This window comes from Schistocerca piceifrons, chromosome 5 (genome assembly GCF_021461385.2).
Source record: "Schistocerca piceifrons isolate TAMUIC-IGC-003096 chromosome 5, iqSchPice1.1, whole genome shotgun sequence".
Lineage (NCBI taxonomy): Eukaryota > Metazoa > Arthropoda > Insecta > Orthoptera > Acrididae > Schistocerca > Schistocerca piceifrons.
The window spans coordinates 670984367-671009060 of record NC_060142.1 but is presented as its reverse complement, the minus strand read 5'-3'; the positions used below and the strand labels follow the sequence as shown (position 1 = coordinate 671009060).

At 39.4% G+C, this 24694-nt stretch overlaps 1 protein-coding gene across 3 annotated transcripts in view; it reads left to right on the top strand.

Annotated features, from left to right (window-relative positions):
• Positions 1-24694, top strand: part of LOC124798400 (peroxisomal multifunctional enzyme type 2) — a 146717-nt gene that overhangs the window by 101255 nt on the left and 20768 nt on the right. For all 3 annotated transcript variants that reach the window (XM_047261786.1, XM_047261787.1, XM_047261785.1), the window contains exons 14-16: positions 3560-3736; positions 18668-18785; positions 21797-21985. In XM_047261786.1, coding sequence (XP_047117742.1) covers positions 3560-3736; positions 18668-18785; positions 21797-21985 — 484 coding nt within the window. The remainder of the gene's footprint in view (positions 1-3559; positions 3737-18667; positions 18786-21796; positions 21986-24694) is intronic.

Genomic DNA, 24694 nt, shown 5'->3' with positions numbered 1-24694 from the left:
AAAAAAAAAAATACTTGTGGTGAGTAAACTTGCTCAAAAGTCACCATTGTTAATATTCTGCATAAACATGATGGGTACCACAGTCTATTGTAAATAAAGGAAATGCTGAAAACTGGCTTAAAAGTGTATTTTCATAATGTATTATAATGGCAGAGCCCACTATAAAGGAAATGCTGAAAGTGTATGTAATCCTTTTGATAATGTATTGTAACCTTAGCGCCCAGTAGGGACAGCTTTCTTGACAAGTAAGGCTAATAAGTGCAAAGCTTTAAAGCGGTGCAAATCAACCAAATATGAAAACTTTAATAAGCAGCCAGTGTTAAGGAATCTGGAGAAACTTGCTGACTTCACATTATAGCATTGTAGAATAGAATCTCATGATGCAGTCAAACAGATAAATGTATTCTGCAGATAAATCATCATAACGTTAGAAGCCTTGGAAGGTAGAGTGACGACGTAATTAGTTTTGTAGTCTTCCATTTGTGATCTGTGCTGATTTCGATAAAAGCTCTCTGATGTAGTGGTATTGACTCTAAAATGGGAAGGCTGCAATGTGAAGTTAGCAGTTACAGTGGTGACATATTTGCAATATTCGCAACAATAAATTCAAAATGAAAAATGAAAACCTAGTAATCAGGCCATCAGGAGCAAATGTTGAGAGACTCCTAAATAAACTTACAGACCTGATTGTGTAGGCAACAAATAATGGAAAAAAGAGACTGTGCAAACATTGTAGGTGTTGTAACTGCGACCGGTGTAGCAATGACGGAAAGCGCGGCATGACCCGTGGAGAGGCCGACCAACAAAAACGCAACAGGGGAGGACGGACACGACCAACGAAGGACAGAACGAATACAACAAGATCGGACAACGGAGTCACAAGGAAACAAACACGTCCACTCATACACAGAACAAGGAAGTAAACTGTCTAACGTGAGGCGAGGTGTCAACCAACGTACTCGTGATTAGACTGGCTGGCTGAGCGAGAGGCAGGCGCTTAAGTATGCTATCGGTGGCGCCGCTATTGGCCGCTGGAACCACGAGTTCTGCTGTGGTCCCCTCACTCTAAAAGCGGGCCAGGAGGCGCGCGCCGCCACAGCTTACGGCGCAATGGTACAGAGACCTCTATGGGTCTTCGATGTCCATGATGCCAGGCGCGGATTCAAATTCCACGGCGCGCGGTACCAGAGTAGGTATTAGGGCCATAAACATCAATGCACTGTCAGTAGAGAAAAATTATATTTGGCCTGACTCCACTGATAAATGAGCCAGCTGAGGAAGCCTGGATAACATAGTAAGTAACACAATGTGCATCTGCTTCTGTATGTATGTTCATTGAACCATGTTGTAGAAAGCAGTCCATTGTGGGATATGGCATAGTATTTATTGCAAGTGTGTGTGAAAGCACTACTTTTTTTATTGGATATTGCAACAGTGCACTACAAAATGGTGTGATAAACTGACAATAAAATTTGCTTTCACATTTAACTTTGAAATAATTCAAGAAGCTTAACACACTAACATAAATTGTGCATGTTTCTTACTTCTGATTCCTTTGCAGTTGGGGTAGTTCTTAAAATTTGCTTCATTGCACTTGAAATAAGGTAGCAATCTGAGGCTTGTAAGACAATGTCATACATGCACTATAATATGTAGATGGAGTCGGCATGGTTATTATTAGATTCAGCACTGTTAAAGTTAGATGGTGGTGAACTTTGTATACCCAAACTGTCTCCATGTAGTGTTCTGTGCGAAAGTGTGCGAATGTTTTCTAAATGTTGTATAATTGTGATGGGATGTTGGTACCAGCATAGTATTCACCTAATCGGATGTGGAAAACTGCCTAAAAACCACATCCAGGCTCGGCAGCACACCGGCCCTTGTCGTTAGGTCATTGGGTAGGTTCAATCCAGAGCCTGCCCAAATCTCGGAAGCGGTGTCTAACACATGTGGCTTTTGGGTGGTTATATACAAACACTGTAATAAGGGATGCAGATACAAGAACTGTAATAAAGGATGAAGGGTGATTTTTGTCCACTTTCACATGGTAGTAGAGTATAACTTTTCTCACATACGTCAGTTCTGATAAACAACAACACGCTTGTGCTGCATACTGTTCACCATTACCTCATTCGATACTAACTCAGCCTAATACTGAACTGAACTGCCATGGGCTCAGGTGCCCAACTAAATGTTCGATGACAGTAGGCATTTCATATGACATTATTTATATGTTTGATAAATAGATTCATAATTAAATTTTACAACTTGGTAGGGGGCTGGATACACAGCTTTGTTCATAAAAATATATTGACATATTTCCTGCGAACCAAACTTTGGCAGACACAAGCTTTAACACGTAATTTAGTAAGATTTATTTCTGTTACAATCAGCTTTCAAAAGTGTTAATTTATGCTATTTTAATTATGTTACAATTCTTGAGTCTTTTTATCATGTTCTTAGAATCTTGTTTTGGTAACCGATATTTTACAATATTCATTTCCAAATTATACAATGTGGAAGCACTATCAACAGGAACTGAAGTTGGCCAGATTTTCTAGAATATTCTAAGAGTGTAAATTTATATAAAATAATGATAAATTGTTTCCGTTAATCTACTTATTTAACCTTAATCACAATTGGAAACTCATGTTTTAGTGAACTTAAGAATAGCAATGTTAACAGAAATTTATGAAATGTGATGTATTCACTAACCGTATGTTAGGATATTCAGGGTGGTTATAATTAAACTTTTGCTTCTTGAGCCACTTGTTGACTCTGTTACTGGTATGGTAACATAGGGTTGAAAGACAAGTATCGGTGTGTCAACATGGGTCTGGAAAGGTGCATTACACTTGCAGACAGTCTACATGGGTCTGGACAAGGTGAGCAGAACTGTATTCATTAATCTCTTTTGGCAAAACAGCAGCAGCAGTAGTATCAACACTTTAAAGGAGTATGGAGAGAACCTCTTTCTGCACCAGCCTTGAAGAATATGATTCGGAAGTTCAAATTGGCTGGTGATTGGGAATTGCTGCTGGGAGAGGCCGATGAGCAGTTGTGCCACAAATTGTTGAAAAAGTTGCTGTTGCCACAGCTGAGAATGCTGGACACAATGTGCAGTCTTCAGGCAGTGCATGAGTTGTATCACAACAGCTGAACTCTCTATGGTCCACCATTGTTTCGGGCAGCTGTAGAGCAATCTTTACTGTAGTTGCAGGCTGCTGTGGATGTAGATAGCCATCACATTGAGCAATGTTTGTAACGTGAAATGTAAACATGGTACCCAATTAACAAATGTTATACTCCCATGTGAAAATTAAAATGTGTTTGTTTTAGTGGTTTATTCATTATGTGTCTTCCACGTGTCCTTAAAAAATCATCCACAAAGTTTCATTGTCCTACAGTCACTTGTTGTTCATGGGGACCCTCTCAAATAGTGAAAGTTTAATATTAATCTCCCTGTACATCAGTTCCAGGTTTTATCCCTTCACTATAGTGTTTCCTGGTCTGCCACTTTATGGTACTCATGTCTGATCATGCAATAATTGTTTTTCAGGCTGCACTTTACAGGTTATCTGGTGACTACAATCCACTTCATATCGACCCCAATATGGCCGCACTTGGAGGTTTTGATCGTCCAATTCTTCACGGCCTCTGTTCACTGGGATTTTCTGTGAGGCATGTTTTAAAGAGATTTGCCAACAATGATGCCAGTAAATTCAAATCTGTTAAGGTAAGTGTATGAATTATGGTAACGGAAAGAGAGGTGAAAAAGAAGCTAGTTTTTGCTACATTTTTATGCTGAACTAGAGCTCTCGGATAAACTGCTGTGTTCCAGTTACCATTATGTTGCACTCTCATTATGTCCTCTACTTGAGGGGCGATTAACTTTACTCATTTATTTGTTTGTATTCTATTTACGACTTATTATATCTTTTTAATGTGTCACTTATGTATACCACACTCTTTGGATTGCAAAGAGTATCAAACAATGTGAGAAAAGTTGGGAGAGAAAAAGAGTATTATAGATGAGCTAGAGATTTATCCAGTGTGTGTTTGAAATTGTGAGTAATAAACAGTGACTTTTCAAGAAGAATGAGAATGTTAATACTTATAACACTCACAGAGCACATATGCTACAACACAACGCCATGTCTTTGACCTATATTATGTGAAAAAGCAAATTTCTCTCCCACAATCAACATGTCAAGCATCTTCCTCTACAACGCGTGCTTAGTCCCTGCTACTCCCCAGCCCTCAGGGTTGGTCCAAGTTATCTTCCATGCCATCCCCTCCCTTTCCCTCATTTCTGCTGCCAACTCATCCTTCTCCTTGCCCCCTCCCCTCCCACCCCCCCCACCCCCTCCACTTTAATTTCCATTTTAATTTCTTATATTCTTTAGTTCCTGTTTCCTCTATCACCCATTAGGAGAATGTTGGTATTTTTGTGTCAATGTCAATACATGTCTTATCTGTGTTTTTGCTGTCTCTGCAAGTTCTGTTATAGTTTGTCTCTTACAGGTATGTAACTACTGATTTCCCTATTAGCCTATCATCCTGTGTCTGTTTCTACTCTGATCCTTGAATAGAAATATTTCTCTTCTTCTGCCCTAGTGAAGGGAGGAAGTCGCCATTTTGAAAGCTAGAATTTTTGTTAGGAAAGATTCATATATGGTAATGCACTTACATTGTTTTGTTAATTAGTTGTTTATTCACCGACAGATCACTTTACATTTATATTAGACATATAAGCTTGATAAAACAATAAATATAATTAAAAGTTAAGAATCTTGCAGTTTTATACTTACAGATCTAGTTAATTGTACAAATACTGTTCTATTTATCCACATCTCACCACAAGTCAGTGCACACACACACACACACACACACACACACACACACACACACACACACACACACACACCTTTTGGCTGACTTTGAGACCATTATGATATCCCTATCTCTTCATTACATTCTTTATTTGTTCCCGTTGGATGTCTGAAAAGCTGAGTCATCATCCCTCCAGTTTGTAGTAAATATCAGTAGCTTTATCTTTAGAAGTTTTTCTATTTTATCAGTGTATAGTAGTGTGAAATTACACAGATCCAAACACAATTTTGTATAATATTACGATGTGCACTCTACATCTACATCTATACTCTGCACACCACCACAAGGTGCACGGCAGAGAGTACGTCCCATTGTACCAGTTATTAAGGTTTCTTCCTGTTCCTTTCCCATAAGGAGTGTGAGAAGAGTGATTGTTTGAGTGCATCTGTGTTTGCAGTAATGATTCTACTCTTATCATCACAATCCCTGTGTGAGTCATATGTAGGGCACTAGAGTAAACATTTAAGGTTGGTTCTTGAAACTTTGTTAATAGACTTTCTTGAGACAGTTTACATCTGTCTTCAAAAATCTGCCATTTCAGTTCATTCAGTATCTGTGACACTCTTCCATGGATTAAACAAATCTGACCATTTGTGCTGCCATTTTCTGTATGCAATATTCAAGGATGGGTTGCATGAGAGATTTGTGAGCAATCTCTTTAGCACACTGGCTGCACTTCCCCAGTATTCTACCAATAAACCAAAATCTACTACATACATTACCCACGACAGAACCTACGTGATCGTTCCATTTCGTGTCTCTACAAAGTGTTACACCCAGATATTTGTATGAGTTTGCCAATTCCAAGAGTGACTGATTGATATTATAGTCATTGGATATTACATTTTCACATTTTGTGAAGTGCTCACTTTACATCTCTGAACATATAGAGCAAGCTGCCAATCACTGCACTGTGTTGAAATATTATCAAAGTCTGACTAAATATTTATGCAGCTTCTCTCAGATAGTGCTTCATTGTAGATAACTGCATCATCTGCAAAAAGCCTGATTTGACTACTAAAATTGTCTGGGAGGTTATTAGAATACAACATGAACAGCAAGAGTCCCAACACACTTCCCTGTGGCACACCCAGAGTTTCTTCTGCATGTGATGATGACTCTCCATCCAAGATAACATGCTGTGACCTCGCTAAAAAAAGTTCTCAGTCCAGTCACAAATTTCACTTGATACCCAATATGATCATACTTTTAACAATAAGCATAGTTGCAGTAATGAGTCAAATGTTTTTCGGAAATCAAGAAATACTGCATCTACCTGGATGCCTTGATCCAAAACTTTCAGTATGTCATGTGAGAAAAGTGCGAGTTGGGTTTCACATGATCATTGTTTTTGAAAACTGTGCTGGTTGGCATCGAGGAGGTCATTCTCTTCAAGGTACCTCATTATGTTTGAGCACAAAATATGTTCTAGTATTCTACAACACATCAATGTCAAGGATATTGGACAGTAGTTTTGTGGATCACTTATACTACCCTTGTTGCAGATGGGTGTGCCCTGTGCCTTTTTCCAAGAACTGCGCATGATTTTTTGTTCAAGGGATCTACAATAGATTATAGTGAGATGAGGGGCTAACTCAGCTGCAAATTCAGTATAGAATCTGACAGCGATTCTATTGGGGCCTTGAGAGTTGTTCAATTTTAACGATTTTAGCTCTTCCTTGACACAACTGACACTAATACTTATTTCATTCATCTTTTCAGTGGTATGAGGATTAAATTGGGACCATTGTCCTGTTTTCATTTGTAAAGGAACATTTGAAAGTGGAGTTAAGGGTTTCAGCTTTTGCGTTGCGACCCTCAATTTCAGTTTCTCTCTCATTCGGCTAGGGACTGGAAATTAACTTTGGTGCCACTAACAGCCTTTACATGTGACCAGAATTTCTTTGGATCTTGTGAAATGTCATTTGACAATATTCTGCTACAGTTTTCATTGAATGCATCACACCATTGCACTCTTGACAGCCAAACACTTTTCATTCAGCATCTCTCTACCTATAGCCCTTCACTTTCTTTTACACCTATTATCCAGTAATCTCTATTTCTTTATGGTGACTGTTTACCATGGAGGTTCCCTCCCATTGTGAACTGGCCTTCTAGGTACTTATCTGTCCTCACTGCAGTTAACTATTATTTTAAACTTGAGCCAGAGTTCCTCTACATGCTCCTGATGTGCTGAAAGTTTCAAGCTCGTCATTTAGATATGAAACTATTAATTTTTTATGTAGTTTACACAACATATATATCTTTCTGATTGTTTTAGTTGTCCTTTGAGCTTCGGTAACCATTGTTGCCACAACCACACCATGAGCACAGATACCAGTTTCGTTGTGGACATCCTCACAGAGGTTGATCCTATTTGCTGCCATTAGATCCAATATATTTTCAGCATGAGTGGGGTTCCTTACTATCTGTTCTAGTTAGTTTTCAGAGAATGCATTTAGTAATGTTTCACAGGATGTCTTATCACGCCCACCACTAACAGAACTGCAATTTTCCCAGTTAATTGTTGGATAATTAAAGACACAATCAGTGATTACAAAATGATAAGGGAACTTACGTACAAGTGAACTGAGGTTTTCTCTTATGTTCTGGTTGCATCAGGATATGAGTCTGTTGGACGACAGAAGGGTCCAATTATCATTTTAAGCCTACTCCTAATACTGAGTCTTACCCAAACAATCTCGCATGCAACTTCAATTTCAATCTCAGTGGATTTAAGTTATTTATCTACTCTGACAAATACACCACCTCCATTTCCCATTTGCCTATCCTTTCGATATACACTTAAATTTTCTGCAAAAATGTCACTGCTATCAATTTCAGCTTTCAACTAGCTTTCTGTACCTAGTATTACGTGAGCTTCACTGCTTTTCATTAATGTTTAAAAGTCTGGCACTTTGTTACAAATGCTTCAGTAGTTTACCATTGGGATTTTACTCTCATCTCTTGGAGGCATTTCTTTTGATCTCACACTGATATTTCTGGGGTTCCTACAGACATCATTGTCTGGAATGGATGGAGAGTCACATAATCTAAAAAAAAACCTTGTTTGCACCCCACACACAGCTACCTGAGTAGCAGGCTCTGATCTGTAGTGCACACCTGACCTATTTAGTGGAACCCTACAATTCTCAACCCTGTGGGGCAAGTCCAGGAAGTCACAGCCTAGCTTGTCACAGAACTTTCGAAGTCTCTGGTTCAGTCTTTCCACTCGACTCACAACCAAAGGGCCATGATCAGTTCTGGGGACAATACTGCAAATTATGAGTGTCATTGAAACTCCATGCGCAAGGCTGGTGTTCTCAACCTTCTCTGCCGATCATTGGAATGACCGAAGAATGACTTCAGAGCCCAGGCAACATGTGCCACAATCTGCAATTGATTGCACCCTGTTCCTACAATGGCTGCTGGAATAGCCTCTTCAACGTGTTGAATGAGGCCCCTAAGCATATTCACTGAGTGGACCTGGTGTCCTTTCCTGTCCCTTGCTACCATTTCTCTAAGGGGTCCCGTCATTCATTTGAACTGGTGTTGATTAATAGACCCTTACCCTTTTGCATTTGCCTCCTCCTGACACCAGACAAAATGGGTTTCCTCAAAACAGGTAAAGTGAGTCGCATTGGCTGAGTTTCAGTTTCAGTGAAAGACAGCACCTCAAACTTGTTGGTTAGGGGGATTGGTACAACACCGTGAGTTCTCCCTGGTCTCCATCCACCCTGTACAGGATGCCTACATCTACCATTGACATGCCACTCAGTCAAGTGGACGGGTTATGACAGATCCAATACTTTTTGCAGAGAAGACAGGATCCACAGGAGAGGATAGCGCTTGAGGTACCGCTGGTACAGGTATCGCAGGTACACAGCTCTTGGGAGCTCTTCCTACACACTGATTCGTGCAACAGCCTTCAATTGTTTGACAGTAGTCAAGGCGATTTCCAGCAGCTTATGCATGTCAACCAACTCATTCCGTGTTTGAGAACAGCATTCATAGTGGGGCTGCATTTTGGTTGGCTCTGAGCACTATGGGACTCAACTGCTGAGGTCATAAGTCCCCTAGAACAGAGGACCCAGTCTATTCCATGCAAACACAGCCCACACCATTATGGAGCCGCCACGAGCTTTCACAATGCCTTGTTGACAACTTGCGTCCATGGCTTCATTGGGTCTACACCACACTCAAACCCTACCTTCAGCTTTTACAAACTGAAATCAGGATTCATCTGACAAGGCCGCGGTTTTCCAGTCATCTAGAGTCCAACCGATACCATCACGAGCTCAGAAGAGGCACTGTAGGCAATGTTGTACTGTTAGCATCAGTTGTTTGCTGCCATAGCCCATTAATGCAAAATTTCTCTGCACTGTCCTAACGGATAGGTTCATCATGTGTCTCGCATTGATATCTGTGGTTATTTCATGCAGTATTGCTTGTCTGTTAGCACTGAGAACTATACGCAAATGCAACTGGTCTCGGTTGTTAAATGAAGGACATCGGCCACTGTCTTGTCTGTGGTTAGAGATAATGCCTGAAACTTGGTATTGTTGGCACACTTTTGACACTATGGACCTCAGAATATTAAATGTCCTAACAGTTTCCAAAACGGAATATCCCATCGTCTAGCTCCAATTACCATTCCACATTCAAAGGCTGTCATTTTTCGTTGTGCGGTCATAATCGTATTGGGCGCCTTTTCACATGAATCACCTGAGTTCAAATTACAGCTCCACCAGTGCGCTGCCCTTTTTACTTTGTGTGTGTGGTACTTCTGCCACCTGTATATGTGCATATTGGTATCCCACTACTTTTGTCCTCCCATATATCATGTGGAGAACATATATTTATCCTGCATTATAGCCACAACATTGCAAATTTATTTATTTTAACCTTCTTACCTTTTTACAAATGGTTTGCATAAATGATTTAATAATAATTCCTGGCTTTGCATCATCAGTGAAGTAAACAGCACCATTTATTATCAGCATTCTCTGTCCTTGTTAACTTGTTAACAAGGGGCCAGAGATCACAATTCCAAAGATCAAAATTAATCTCATCTTATCACATTTATCAGATGATGTGTTTGGCCTCACATTGGGGAGTATATCTCCTCACCTTATCAAATTCTTCAGTTAATTTGTTTGCTATTATAGTCCATAGCAGTTCTCCACACCTGTAAGTAGAAGACTTGTTATAACAACTGCAATAACATACTTTTTTATTACCAGTAGCTCTTAGGAATTACAAATTGACAATATTTTCTGCTACCTCAGAGCAACACAAACATTACCCTACTGCTTTTAGTGTGTGACTTTACTAGACTCAAATCACTGCCTATAGAGCATTCCATGCCAAGTGATCTAATTTAGGTAAAAGATTTTGACGAAATTTTGTGTGGACATTCACACGTTTCCAATAAACATTCACGATCACCTATTCAATACTTACAGAGATATAGTCATTTGTTTGAGCTCACAGCAAAGCTTTCAACAGTTTTCGCCAACTTTGAGACTTATGTATCGAGCAGTATTTTCTTGAAAGAAAAAATCTTGGCCATCTTGTACAACTTTCTGACTCCCATAAGCAAATAATAGTAAAGACTTCTTGAGCAGTTTCATATGGATAATTTGAAGCAAAATCAGCCAAAAAAATAGATGCTTGAAAATATGTGAAGCTTAGCTTTTTATATCTCTGGAAGTAATTGTGGGATAAACCTGAAACTTTCTATGTAATAACTTATCCATACAAGGTCTTAGAATATAAAATTTCATTCTCCTACTGCTTTCCAACAATTTACAAATTTATGGCAAAATGGATGATTTTCACAAAAAATTGTATTTTTAGCCCAGTTATACAAAAAATTGTCTTCTGCAAACTCTTTTAAACTGTTTTCATTAGTTTATCTTTATTTTATAGATCTGTCTTGATCACAAAACTTTCACACTTCACTATTACCGGTTTCGACTACTGCCATCTTCAGAGCTGTGTTGTTGGAAGTATGCATGTGGTAGTAGCTGACATATTTTTAGTGGCACTCTCTTGCAATGCCTTCCATGTAATGTTGTGCCTAATGGTACATGGTATTATGCCATTTTCTCCATCTTTCAATAAATCACACTCAGAAGGCACTGCAAGAGTGTGCCAGGTACGTCAGCTACTATCACATGCGTACGCAACAACGCAGATCTGAAGATGGCAGTAGACAAAACCATTAATAGTGAAGTGTAAAAGTTTGTGTGATCAAGATGGAGCTGTAAAATAATGTGCCATACTATGATCATGAACTCATTTTCAGACTTTGTCTTCAATTGTTTTAATTAGAAAGACCATTTTATATACCATATAAGAAATTAGACTTGATCCCCCCTCCCCCACTGTCCCCTGAGTTCTTGTGATTTGATCTCACTTCCTAGTCATCAGGAAGTTCACTATTGCCTTCCCTGTAGTCACAAACAGTTGTAGAACATAATAAAAAATGTCAGATTTAATTTGAGTCCCAGTAGAATATGGGTACTTTTTCAGTGCACCTCCACCTTGTTGCGTTTTAGGGCCTTATATGCTCGTATTGCAAAATTGAGTGTAGTTTGTTAGGTGGTTTTGAACATGATCTTTCTAATGAAAATAACTGAAAAGAGTTTGCAGAAGATGTTCTTGTAAAAGTGGGCTAAAAATAGCCATTTTTCTTGTTTGTAAGAAAATCATCAATTTTGCTCTGAATTTGTAAATTATTGGAAAGCAGTATGAGAATGAAATTTTATATTCTAGGATCTTGTATTGGTAAGTTATTATGCACAAAATTTCAGTTTATCGTCCAGTTACTCCCAGAGACAAAAAGCTAAACTTCACATTTGTTCAAGAGTCATTTTTTCAGCCAACTTTGCTTCAAATTGTCCATATTAAAATTGCTGAAGAAATCTTTTGTATTATTATTTTGCTTAATAGAGTCCATAAAGTTGCACAAGATGCCAAGTTTTGTTTCTTCCAAGAAAATATTGCTGGAGATATTATGTCTCAAAGTTGGTGAAAACTCGAGATTCCGTTATTGATAGCTGTGCCGTGTGGTCAAACAAATGACCATATGAAACTTCCTGGCAGATTAAAACTGTGTGCCAGACTGAGACACAAACTCGGGACCTTTGCAAAGGTCTCAAGTTCGTATCTCGGTCTGGCACACACTTTTAATCGGCCAGGAAGTTTCATATCACCACACACTCTGCTGCAGAGTGAAAATATCATTCTGGAAACATCTCCCAGGCTGTGGCTAAGCCATGTCTCCTCAATATCCTTTCTTCCAGGAGTGCTAGTTCTGCAAGGTTCCCAGTAGAGCTTCTGTGAAGTTTGGAAGGTAGGAGACGAGGTACTGGCAGAAGTAACGCTGTGAGAATAGGACATGACTCATGCTTGGGTAGCTCAGTTGGTAGAGCACTTGCCCGTTGAAGGCAAAGGTCCCTAGTTCGAGTCTCAGTCCGGCACACAGTTTTAGTCTGCCAGGAAGTTTCATATCAGTGCACACTCTGCTGCAGAGTGAAAATCTCATTCTGTAAATGACCATATCTCCGCAAGTATTGAGTTGGTGACCTGAAACTGGACCAATGTTTATTGGGGACATGTGGGAACCTCTAGACCACTTGGCATGGAATGATGCTATACTCTTGTGTACCGCCCAGAGCAGCACACAAATAAGAAACATCCAGCATTAACAACTTACACCAGCAGTTCCCAAATTGAAAACACCCCTTTCCCCTTCTGCTCTCACAGGCCATAGCACTTAATTTCATACTGGGATATACATTCACAAGCCAAAACATTACGGCCAACTTCATAATAGCATGCCAGTCCACCTTTGGAGTGCAATACAACAGCAGTTTTGTGTAGCATGAATTTGACAAGTCCTTGGTAGGTTTCTGTAGGTATGATATACCAGGTGTCTTTGCACACGTCACACAGTTCCCATAAATTATGGACCAGTGGTTTGTAGGCACGGAGCTGGCATGTGTTAGCATCCCAAATGTGTTACATTGGGTTCAGATCAGGCAAAATTGGTGGGCAATACATCAACATGAGTTCACCTTTGTGCTCCTCAAACTAATGACGCATGAGTCTGGTCTTGTGATTGAGACAGTTGGCCATCTCCATCAGGAAAAGACATCAAGCATGAAGTGGTGCAAATGGTCCTCAGTAACATTCACATAGACCGTAACTGTCTTGGTGCTTTGATTATTACTAAAGGTCTCATGGAAGATCAGATGAATGTCCCCCATGGCATAATATTGACCACACCAACCTGTGTCCATAGCGTGATGTATGTTTCAAGAGCCATTCACCTGCATGACATCATATCCGGACACAACCATCAACCAGGTGTGACAAGAAATGTGATTAATCTGACTACGCGACACATTTCCATTGATCCATGATGCAATCTCAGTTAGCTTAAGCCCACTGGAATCATAATTGATGATGTTGTTGGATCACCATAGGAAGTGTAGGCATTATCTACTCCAGAGCCCTGTGCTCCAACAATGTTTGCTGAATGGTGGACTCCAAAACACTTGTGCATGTGCCAGTATCGTACTCTGTGATCAGATCTGCCTGTCCTGCTGTGCAAAGTGAGTGATGCTATGATGAGGTGTAGTTGTCACCTACCAATCGTTTCACCATCCTTCAACCACTCTTCTTAGAGGTGCATGACAGTAGCAAGCATACAGCTGATCAGTTATGACGTTTTGAAATTGCTTGTTCCCACATCCAAGCCACATCAATCTGTTCTTTGTCAAGGTTGCTTTTGCTGGTAGATTGTGCCATTTGTGGTCCTGTACTGCATTGCCCTTCACTAGAAAGATTCCCTGTTCATCTCTGCTCTGTATGTATTGCTTTCTGTACCATGTAACTTGATTTTGACACCACCAGGCAATCGGGGTATTTAATTCATAGTGGAATTCACTTCAGTTGGTTGTATTCATTTTTTAATAATCGTGACCATATGCCCTAACCAATATAACCATGTTTAAAGTCATTATTATTGGTATGTACTGTTACTGACTGGGAAAAGTTGAATAATTACAGTTCAAGTCAAGTTTCATAATCTTCTGAAATTTATTTTTAAGTATTTGAGAAATTCCATCACATTTTGAGAATAATATTATTTACACTTTCGTAGGTAGTAAGAGTGGATACATATGAAAGTTACTGCAGAATCAGTTTAGTATAAGAAGCATTCAAAAAGAAGCAAGCCAGAGGCAGTAAAATGTGAAAATCATAATGTCACTGCATTTGGAAGAAGGTGCAGTTCCTATAAGAGCAGAGCACAGTGATTCCAAACGCGCTGCTATAGCGACACAGGCGCACACCCACTTGATGTCAGAGGGAGCATGTGCACATGTGAACCGTCCACTGCACCCTATCATGCTGAAATCAGTGAAATTGAAGCTTCAGAAAAAGGGAAAAGGGGTGTAATGTGTTCCCTAACAGCGGAAAGAGTGCAAGGGAATGGAAATTGATTGAAGAAAGGCACAAGTGTATAGAGAGCACTTCATGTTCTGTTGCATGGCACGAGCGTTTCAGGGAAGGTAGGGTGTTGATGGCCGCTGATGCATTGTCTGGAACACCATACCAGGTTATAATTATTGTCCAACAGGTGAACATCTTCATTATTCAAGACTGATGAGTACAGTAGCAGCCACTTCCACAGAGATTGGATTGAGCGTTTGAAGTTTTCTCACAGTCATTAAGGACAAATTGTAAACTCCCTACAGGAAGCATCTCGAATGTGACTCTCTCTTTAACATCTGCAGCACTTTGCCAAGGGGGGAACAAATTCTTGTCATGTTTCATGAACCACAGTCACAATGACAGTGGAAGCCTGCAGGGCCACTGCTTCCCAAAAAGTCCAAGGCTGTGTGCACAAGTGGGGGAAAGATTATTCTCACCAACTTCTTTACCAAAAAGGCGCACTTCTTAAAACTTCCTGTAGCAAGAGAGAATAATGAATGTGCATCAACACCCACAAACCTTGGCCATCAAAGTGATAGGAGCAGCTCACCTATGGAGTCATCCAGCTCCATGGCAATGCAAGGTTCCATACAGCAAATATAGTCAAGGAGCTCTTGCAACATTAAAATGGGAGTTCATCTGTTATCCTGCATGTAGTCTGGACCTCTCTCCCTGCAGTTATGCTATTTTTGGTGATCTAAAGAAGACTGTAAGAGGCAAACAATTCATTGCAGACAAGGATATCAAGCCATATGTTCAGATCTCATTCACAATGCAGCCTCAGAAATGTTATGCCTTGTGTTGCATTGGGACAGTTGTCTCAACACTGATATCACATGCATCTACAATACTCATGAGAGTGCTTTATTGAAGAACAGAAGGTAAAACTGAAAACTGAGAACCAGCTTCTTTGGTTTAGGAGGAGTAGGGCACTCAAGAACAATTTTAACACTGGAGTTAATAATACATGATGTGGGTGAGTAAAGAAAATGTACGTTGCAGTTTGGAGAAGACTTTTTATGATTTGGAACTGAATAACGTTCTTTTTCTGTTTTTGGGAAGTGTGGTATGAATTGCAGAAATAATTGTATCAAAAGGAAAATTGGCATGAGAAAACTAAAATTACGAGGAGACAACATGGCTGGCCTTACCTTCAGGAGGTGAATTTGTAAGTGTTGCCAGTAGACATATAACAGGGGAAACAACTTCAGAAAAGCCAATTCCTTATTTAGGGAAAAAAGAGGGTAGGTTGCGAAAAATTAGAAAGGAGGGGCAGATCACTCAGACCCAGGCTGAGAGAGAGAGAGAGAGAGAGAGAGAGAGAGAGAGAGAGAGAGAGAGAGAGAGAGATACCTGTTGTAAAGGAGGGTGAAGGCTGGAGTAGTCAGTACTGGTAGAATGACACACGATGGCAAATTTAGGAAAGGAATATGTACTGTTGGGCTGCTCACTGTCTGTCAGCACTGATGTTTATTTTATGTATTGATGAGATAGTGAGGGAGGTAAAGAAGTACCTGCCAGGGTAGCCGAGAGTGCTAACGCGCTGCTTCCCAGACTCGGGTAGGCGCACCGGCCCCGGATCAAATCCGCCCGGCGGACTGGCAAGGGCCGGTGTGCCGGCCAGCCTGGAGGTGGTTTTTAGGTGGTTTTCCACATCCTGTTCGATATGAATACCAGGCTTGTCCCGACATTCTGCCTAAGTTAAACAACTTGCAGACATTTGAAAACATTCACACCTCCATGGCTTACACTAGACGCCGACAGCTGGGGCAAACTTATTCAGTACCGGGGCCTACGGGGTGGTGACAGGAAGAGCATCCGGCCACCCCTTAAAATTAACATGCCATTTCTGTTTAACCATAACAGTGGACCCTACAATGTTGGGCTTGATGCTTGGAAAGATACGGAGAGAGTGAGGGAGGTAAAGGAGTATATTGATGTGAGGTTTGTTTTGTCAAGGACAGAAATAATCACAACATCGTGTTGACTGAAAATGATCAGAAATAGATTTGGTGCTTAATGGAGTTAAGTGTGCTCTAACTGATCACTATAATATGCACATAAACAGAAAGGAAATTTAGGTAATGCTGTGCGCAGCAGGTGGACACGCTGGATAGATAAATGGACAAGTGACAATTGGAGGAATAGATGAACTGTGCTGTGTTGGAAATAAAGGAGGTAAAGAAAGAAGATACAAGAAAGTCATGCTAACAAGTATTGCACAAGGCAAAAAACTGTCCTTAAAAACAAACTGGTGCTAACAAAAAAATATAACCCTTGTGACCAGAAAAAGATTCATGAAAGCTATTTTTGTAGCATGACTCTGTATGGGCATGAAATGTGGACAGCAGAGAAGACAGAAATGAAAAAAGGTGGAAACCTGTTTTTCTGTCTGCCTGCAATAAGAATGCATAGTCTGTAAGCAAATCAAAATTTGTCGACAGAAGAACGCTGATTGAAAGGAAACAATGGGAACAAGAAACTCCAGGTACAACACAGTCAAAAGCCAACAAGCAGAACAGCATGATTGATAGGAGTTCATGCAGTGGACTGTTCTAGACTAAATCAAAGTTGCCTGCCTGGCCCCACTGCTGCGAGTGGCTCAGACCATGTGACATGCCACACATGCCACTGGTGGTGACCATCAGTTGTGAGCTGTAGTGCCTCTGAGCTGCAACTGATGTCACCCGTTGGCAGGGATATTGAACCTGTGGTATATTGTGTTAATAAAGACTGTTGATAACCAGTTGGATTGGTCATGTAAGGAATGAAGATATCGTGCAAATATTTTCTTTGAAACCATAATGAATGAGAGAGACTGGTTGAGAACGTATCATGAAATGAATCGTTGCTGAAAGCTGTAAGTGAATGGATGGTAGAAGAAAAGAATTACAGGTATGCACCTAGATATGAGTATCTAAGGCAGGTGCAGAAGTTATGGTGAAATCAAAAGGATAGCTGGCAACTGAAAAGACTTGGGAACTACTTCATGTGAATCCTAGGCCTCATGCCTACAGCAGCAGCAGCAGCAACAACAACAAAAACAACAAACAAACAACATAACCTGGCACATCATGCAGTAATTGTAATAGAATCAGTAAAGTAATTTTGTTGTACAAATACATTAGCATGAACACAGCTAACAAAAATTCCTTTTTTATCTTCATCTCCAGGCACTATTGCCTACAACAGTCCCTTTGTTGATGGTAAGAAATATTTAATCACATAGGGAATTGCAACCAGATCTGAGACTCAAATAAAATTGTGATTCAGAGATTCATAATGTTGTTTCTTCTCATCGTACATTTTGAAAATAAATAATAGGAGACCTACTATAAACACTATTTGCATCTTTTCTTATTGTTTAATGGAAGAAGTAAGTACTTGCCATATAGTTGAGCCATTGAGTTGTCAGCAGACACATAAACATCACTGAGCTTTTGTATTGTGTGCCCCTTCAGAACAACAACAACAACAACAACAGCAACAACATGCATGGCTGTACTGTCCTGGAACTGCAACTCCATCTGAGGAAAAGAACAAGCACACTTTCTTTGAAGAGTTCATGTTTTTTTTTCAGCTTATTTGCATTTCTTTCATGGTCGTTTGCTAAGGAAGTTTAGAATATACAGAAACTACAACTTTACTTTATTCTGCTATAATTGGTGCCTTGGCAGCCAGAGACAGTGGTCATGTCTGTGAGTTGCATTTGCATGAATGTATATGTATATGTTGTTTAATTTGGACATATTACCAGATTGAAAATAGCGTTTCTCTTCTAATCATTTGTTTGTGGAATGACAGTATTATCTTGTTATTGCAATTACAACTCAATTTCCATCAACAAGTGAATATTTTATTATGTCAGACTGTTCAGACTCAATGTTAGTGTGTATATATATATCATGCCACTGAAGACTTACAGGTTATTGTTTTAGTGACTACATTTCAAATTGTAGTTATCAGTGTAATATTTTGAATAAATAACATATCTGGCCTCGGCAGCCAGAGTCAGTGATCATGTCTGTGAGTTGCATTTGGGTGAGCATGTGTGTGTGTATGTTGTTTAATTTGAAAGAAAGCCTTTTGGCTGACAGCTTACTTGTGTAACACTCTTTTTGCTGTGCCTATCTGCGACCTAACATCTCTGCTACAGAGTGAGTAGCAATCTATCTTTTTCATGATATTGTCATTATTCCATCCTGAATTTTTCATTGTTTGGTTTTAAAATACCTTAGAGGTGTACAATTGATTTTCTTTCTTGCAGGCTCGTTTTTCAAAGCCTGTTATTCCTGGTCAGACACTGCGAACAGATATGTGGCAGCAAGGAAATCGTATTTTCTTTGAAACTTCTGTTGTTGAAACAGGAAGTCCAGTAATTTCAGGTAAGGCTGCATTATAACATTCAAACTAAAGCTTTTCATTACTTGATGACAAACACAATCATTCATTCATTTTTTAATGCCAAGTAGTATAAGATATGGTCAAGTCACAGATCCTGTTGGCATCAGAAGACAGTATAAAGAAATGTAAACTTAAGAATTTGACATAACAGCATAACTCAAATTAGATGTAACAAGTCTTTGTCAGTCACAGTTTGGATCAATGCATTTATATTTAGTACCATTTTTTCAAAATGTTTCTCGCAAATTCTTGTATTGTTTGGCAGGTTTGATGTCATATTTCTTGACTAGGTGCTATGCAACATAACATGCAATCTATTATAAGCTAGCCTTCAAACTAGCAGCTCCCTCCAGTCCCTTATATTTGCACTGTTTCTGACTTCAGAAGCTAATTTATGGACAAGAGAATTGTGTATATGTAGAGTCAGTTCCAATAAAATTGTGCTGAATGTGAGACCATGTGATTTTCAGAAGGTTCCCAACATCGAAGTAATTAGGTACCTGGTTCAGTCAAACAACTGGAAGAATTTTATGTAATTTGTATAATAAATTATGTTACATTATAATTTAATAATAAGAGGGTGTTTGTGATGAACATTGCAATTCACAACCACAACACTACAAGTAAAAGTAATTTCTATATAGGCCTTCTAGGGTTCAGAGAGAAGTTTTGTACTCTGGTCTAAAGGTTTTTAGTAGATTAAATGTAAGGGTGTAGAGGCTTATCTCACGAGGGGTAAGATAGATACTGCCTACAGGAAAATTAAAGAGACCTTTGGAGAAGAAAGAACCACTTGCATGAATATCAAGAGCTCAGATGGAAACCCAGTTCTAAGCAAAGAAGGGAAAGCAGAAAGGTGGAAGGAGTATATAGAGGGCCTATACAGGGGCGATGTTCTTGAGGAAAATATTATGGAAATGGAAGAGGAGGTAGATGAAGATGAAATGGGAGATATGATACTGCGTGAAGAGTTTGACAGAGCACTGAAAGACCTAAGTCGAAAAAAGGCCCCGGGAGTAGACAACATTCCATTAGAACTACTGACAGCCTTGGGAGAGCCAGTCCTGACAAAACTCTACCATCTGGTGAGCAAGATGCATGAGACAGGCGAAATTCCCTCAGACTTCAAGAAGAATATAATAATTCCAATCCCAAAGAAAGCAGGTGTTGACAGATGTGAAAATTACCGAACTATCAGTTTAATAAGTCACAGCTGCAAAATACTAACGTGAATTCTTTACAGACGAATGGAAAAACTGGTAGAAGCCGACCTCGGGGAAGATCAGTTTGGATTCCGTAGAAATGTTGGAACACGTGAGGCAATACTGACACTACGACTTATCTTAGAAGAAGGATTAAGGAAAGGCAAACTTACATTTCTAGCATTTGTAGACTTAGAGAAAGCTTTTGACAATATTGACTGGAATACTCTCTTTCAAATTTTGAAGGTGGCAGGGGTAAAATACAGGGAGCGAAAGGCTATTTACAATTTGTACAAAAAGCAGACGGCAGTTATAAGAGTCGAGGGACATGAAAGGGAAGCAGTGGTTGGGAAGGGAGTGAGACAGGGTCATAGCCTCTCCCTGATGCTATTCAATCTGTATATTGAGCAAGCATTAAAGGAAACAAAAGAAAAGTTCGGAGTAGGTATTAAAATCCATGGAGAAGAAATAAAAACTTTGAGGTTCGCCGATAATATTGTAATTCTGTCAGAGACAGCAAAGGACTTGGAAGAGCAGTTGAACGGAATGGACAGTGTCTTGAAAGGAGGGTATAAGATCAACATCAACAAAAGCAAAACGAAGATAATGGAATGTAGTCGAATTAAGTCAGGTGATGTTGCGGCAATTAGATTAGGATATGAGACACTTAAAGTAGTAAAGGAGTTTTGCTATTTGGGGAGCAAAATAACTGATATGGTCGAAGTAGAGTGGATATAAAATGTAGACTGGCAATGGCAAGGAAAGCGTTTCTCAAGAAGAGAAGTTTGTTAACATCGAGTATAGATTTAAGTGTCAGGAAGTCGTTTTTGAAAGTATTTGTATGGAGTGTAGTCATGTATGGAAGTGAAACATGGACGCTAAATAGTTTAGACAAGAAGAGAATAGAAGCTTTCAAAATGTGGTGCTACAGAAGAATGCTGAAGATTAGATGGGTAGATCACATAACTAATGAGGAAGTATTGAATAGGATTGGGGAGAAGAGAAGTTTGTGGCACAACTTGACCAGAAGAAGGGATCGGTTGGTAGGACATGTTCTGAGGCATCAAGGGATCACCTATTTAGTACTGGAGGGCAGCGTGGAGGGTAAAAATCGTAGACCGAGACCAAGAGATGAATACACTAAGCAGATTCAGAAGGAGGTAGGCTGCAGTAGGTATTGGGAGATGAAGAAGCTTGCACGGGATAGAGTAGCATGGAGAGCTGCATCAAACCAGTCTCAGGACTGAAGACCACAACAACAACAACAACAACAACCTGTAGACATAAAGCAGAAAATTGAAAATTCCCAAATATCCTAAACTTAAGTATAAGGGTAGATGATTAGCCACATCCTCCATAATTTATCAAAATATTTGAAATCGGCGATGTAAATTTCAGTAAATCTTGCACATTATGGAGGCTTTAGTAATAGATTAGCAGTAGACGCAATTTGTTGTTAATACTCGTTACAAAGCAGTGTCTGGTTCTGCCAATTACCGTACAATTTGATTAGTTCCCTATCAGCGAATGCTCTCCTTCATGATGGTTTTATGGAACATAATGAATGAATGAATGAGTTGAAACATTCTAAGTATTCTTTTATGATTGATTGAAGTGAACACTGGAAAGATCTTATCGTAATTCTAAGTTTGTAAACTTATCATCATTTATAAGTAAACAGTAATTTAGCTGGAGTCTCTAGAAGTATTTTGTTAGAATACCAAAAACATACAATTCGTCTGATGTATGAAAGGTATGTCACAATTTCTGATTAAATTCTTCTATTCTAGGCGCCTATATCGACCTCGTGGAGACCCAAAATGTTTACCCGAATCGTGTCTCAGCTAAAGCACTGAAATCTGAAGAGGTATTTGATGAAATTGAAAAAAGAATGATGGCAAATTTGGATAAAGCAAAGAAAATCAATGGTGTGTTTTTGTACAAAATAACACAAAATGGCCAAGAAGCTGCATCCTGGAGTAAGTTGGATTCTTACTTTTTTCGTACGATACTTAAACGTGCCTAAGTAAAGCATTAGGTTACAGTAAAAACACACAGAATGATGTCAGTTACCCCATTTGCCTATACAAGTACCATATTTACTCTAATCTAAGCCGCACCTGAAAAATGAGACTCGAAATCAAGGGGAAAAAAAAAAAAATTCCTGAATCTAAGCCGCACCTGAAATTTGAGACTCGAAATTCAAGAGGAGAGAAAAGTTGTAGGCCGCACCTCCAAATTGAAACAAAGTTGGTCCATTGTAATATGAGACACAATTTAGGTCGAATGAATGACGATACAGCTACAGTAGTTTGGTTCGAGTCGTAAGCTTAGCAGTTAAGCTTCACCAGGTAGCCATTGCTATGCGTCAGATGCTCCATCCGTATTTATATGGGTACCCTTCCTTTTTCACATGCTTCGTCTGGTTTGAATCTATTGCTTATTTTTCTTTGATCTGGTAAGTTCTGTTCTCTTTGTTATAGGTGTTTACGTCACTCTAATCTGAAAATCCATTGTTGTACTGTGTCATGCAGTGTTTGTCGCATTCTGATAATGTGTGTTTACGACCTGTCGCCGCTCGCGGTATGGCTTGCTTTTGTGCACGCTATCGCCGCTTACAACAAAAAAAAAAAAAAGAGAGGAATTGTCTCATTAGCGAAACAATGGCAAGAGACTGCTATTTGTTGTTACTTACACTGCTGCTTTCTTTAATAATGATCAACGAGAACCAAATAATAGACTGTGTATGATAGAAGACGTTCTGAATGAGAGTTTAGCTCAAATTTTTCTCTGTTTGAAAATCTTTGCTGACGCCTCTTTTGTACATTACATTCTGCACAGAAATTAGAATCATCTTAGATTTAAAAATCTAGTCAATTGCCGTGTTTCATTCCTGACTGTATCACTATTAGGCATAAGAATAATACAAATATAAACATGACATGATATGTATATTCTTCCACATTTGCTGTTGTCTCACACTAGTTTCGTAGTTTATTAGGCTGACAGGATTTAAATGAGATAGCAGCAAACACGAAAGAATACACGGCGAAATGTTTATATTCGTATTATTCTTATGGTGAAGAGAATACTGCATGTGATTCACAATTCATAAAAGTTCCTATTAGCAACCATCTCTTCTCACAGGTAGGAAAAAATTCAGAACGTAGAGTTGGCCATATTGACAGACATCCCAAACAGTCTTGCCTGTTGGACCATTGAAATGCTGCTACATTCGAAGATGAACAATACGGAATTTGTATTTACTTCGTTGGATAATGTATGAAAATGCAGTGGTCGAAACTAGGGGCGGAGAAAAAAAGCTCGTCTTCCACCTTTTTTTAAATTTATTTACTGACGCAGAGGTTTTGGCACCAGTATTTATCTTTGTGCCTGCAAAGCATGCCTGTGTAGCGCTACATTATGCGAAGGCTGAAGTTAGTTGTGGCGGCACCTACCAACATTTTTCAGAATTTCCACTTACTTTGCACTCGATTCTAAGCTTCAGGCAGTTTTTTGGATTACAAAAACCGGAAAAAAAGTGCAGCTTAGATTCGAGTAAATACGGTACATTTAGACTCTAATGTGTGACATAAAATGAGTGACTTACTTTCCTGCAGATGTTGTGTCAATGGTTTTTAACAATTAAAAATTGAACACCTGGAAATGACAAAAGTGTTACGATATGAAAGAGCATTAATTGTTGGTCCACTTGTCCACTGTCAATAATTTGGGAGGTTTTGCTGTAACAGTGAGATGGGAAAGGGGGCCGAGACATTTGCTAACAAATTTCGTTTCAGAATGAACGTATTACACAAATGTATTTTAAAAAAGGCTTGAATTTACAACAGTGTGCCTTTTCTTGGATGTGTGTTTCAGGGCGTAGTATGTACTGCCTCAAAATATGGCTTGTAACTTCTTTTTTTAGGTGTTCCCTTGTGACAGTACACAATTAGTCTGTAACTATAAGCAGTCGTATGTATTAGTCAGTTGGTCATAACATTTGACCATTCCGTTATCTTTTATGTAAGAATGCTTAAGCTTGCCTAATTATTCACATCACTTACATTCACATATTAAAAAAATTATCTTACATGCATAAAATTTCAACATGTTGCACATAAAAAGGAAATCACATTGCTCATAATTATGGCAAGCAACTAGTAATCTATGACTTGTTGTGGTTAGTTACTATATATACCAGGCCTAAACGAGCTTTGGCCAGGGGGGAAGGAAAACTGGTTTACCTGGAGCGTTGAACACACAATTGCCATCAAAGTAGTGCCCTTGGGACTCCACACACTTCTCTCAGTGGTGCCACAATTGTTGGAAGCATGCTGAAAAAGCCTTTTTCGGAATGCAGTTTAGCATGGCTGTCTTTGCTGTCATAATGTCCTCTCTTGTCCAAAATTGTGTTTCTTTCAATGGCCTCATGAGTTTGGGTAACAGACAGAAGTCACACGGGGCCATATCGGGAGAGTAAGGAGCCTGTTGAAGCACAGGAATCTGGTTTTTCACCAAAGACGTTTGAATCAAGTATGGCTAATGTGCTGGAGCATTGTCGTGATGGAGGCACGAATTTCTTGTTGACTTCATGTCCCGTCGCTTGTACCACACAGCATCATGTAGGTGACAGAAGACATCCTTGTAGTAGTCTTTGGTGCTTGTTTGACCCTGTGGTGCATACT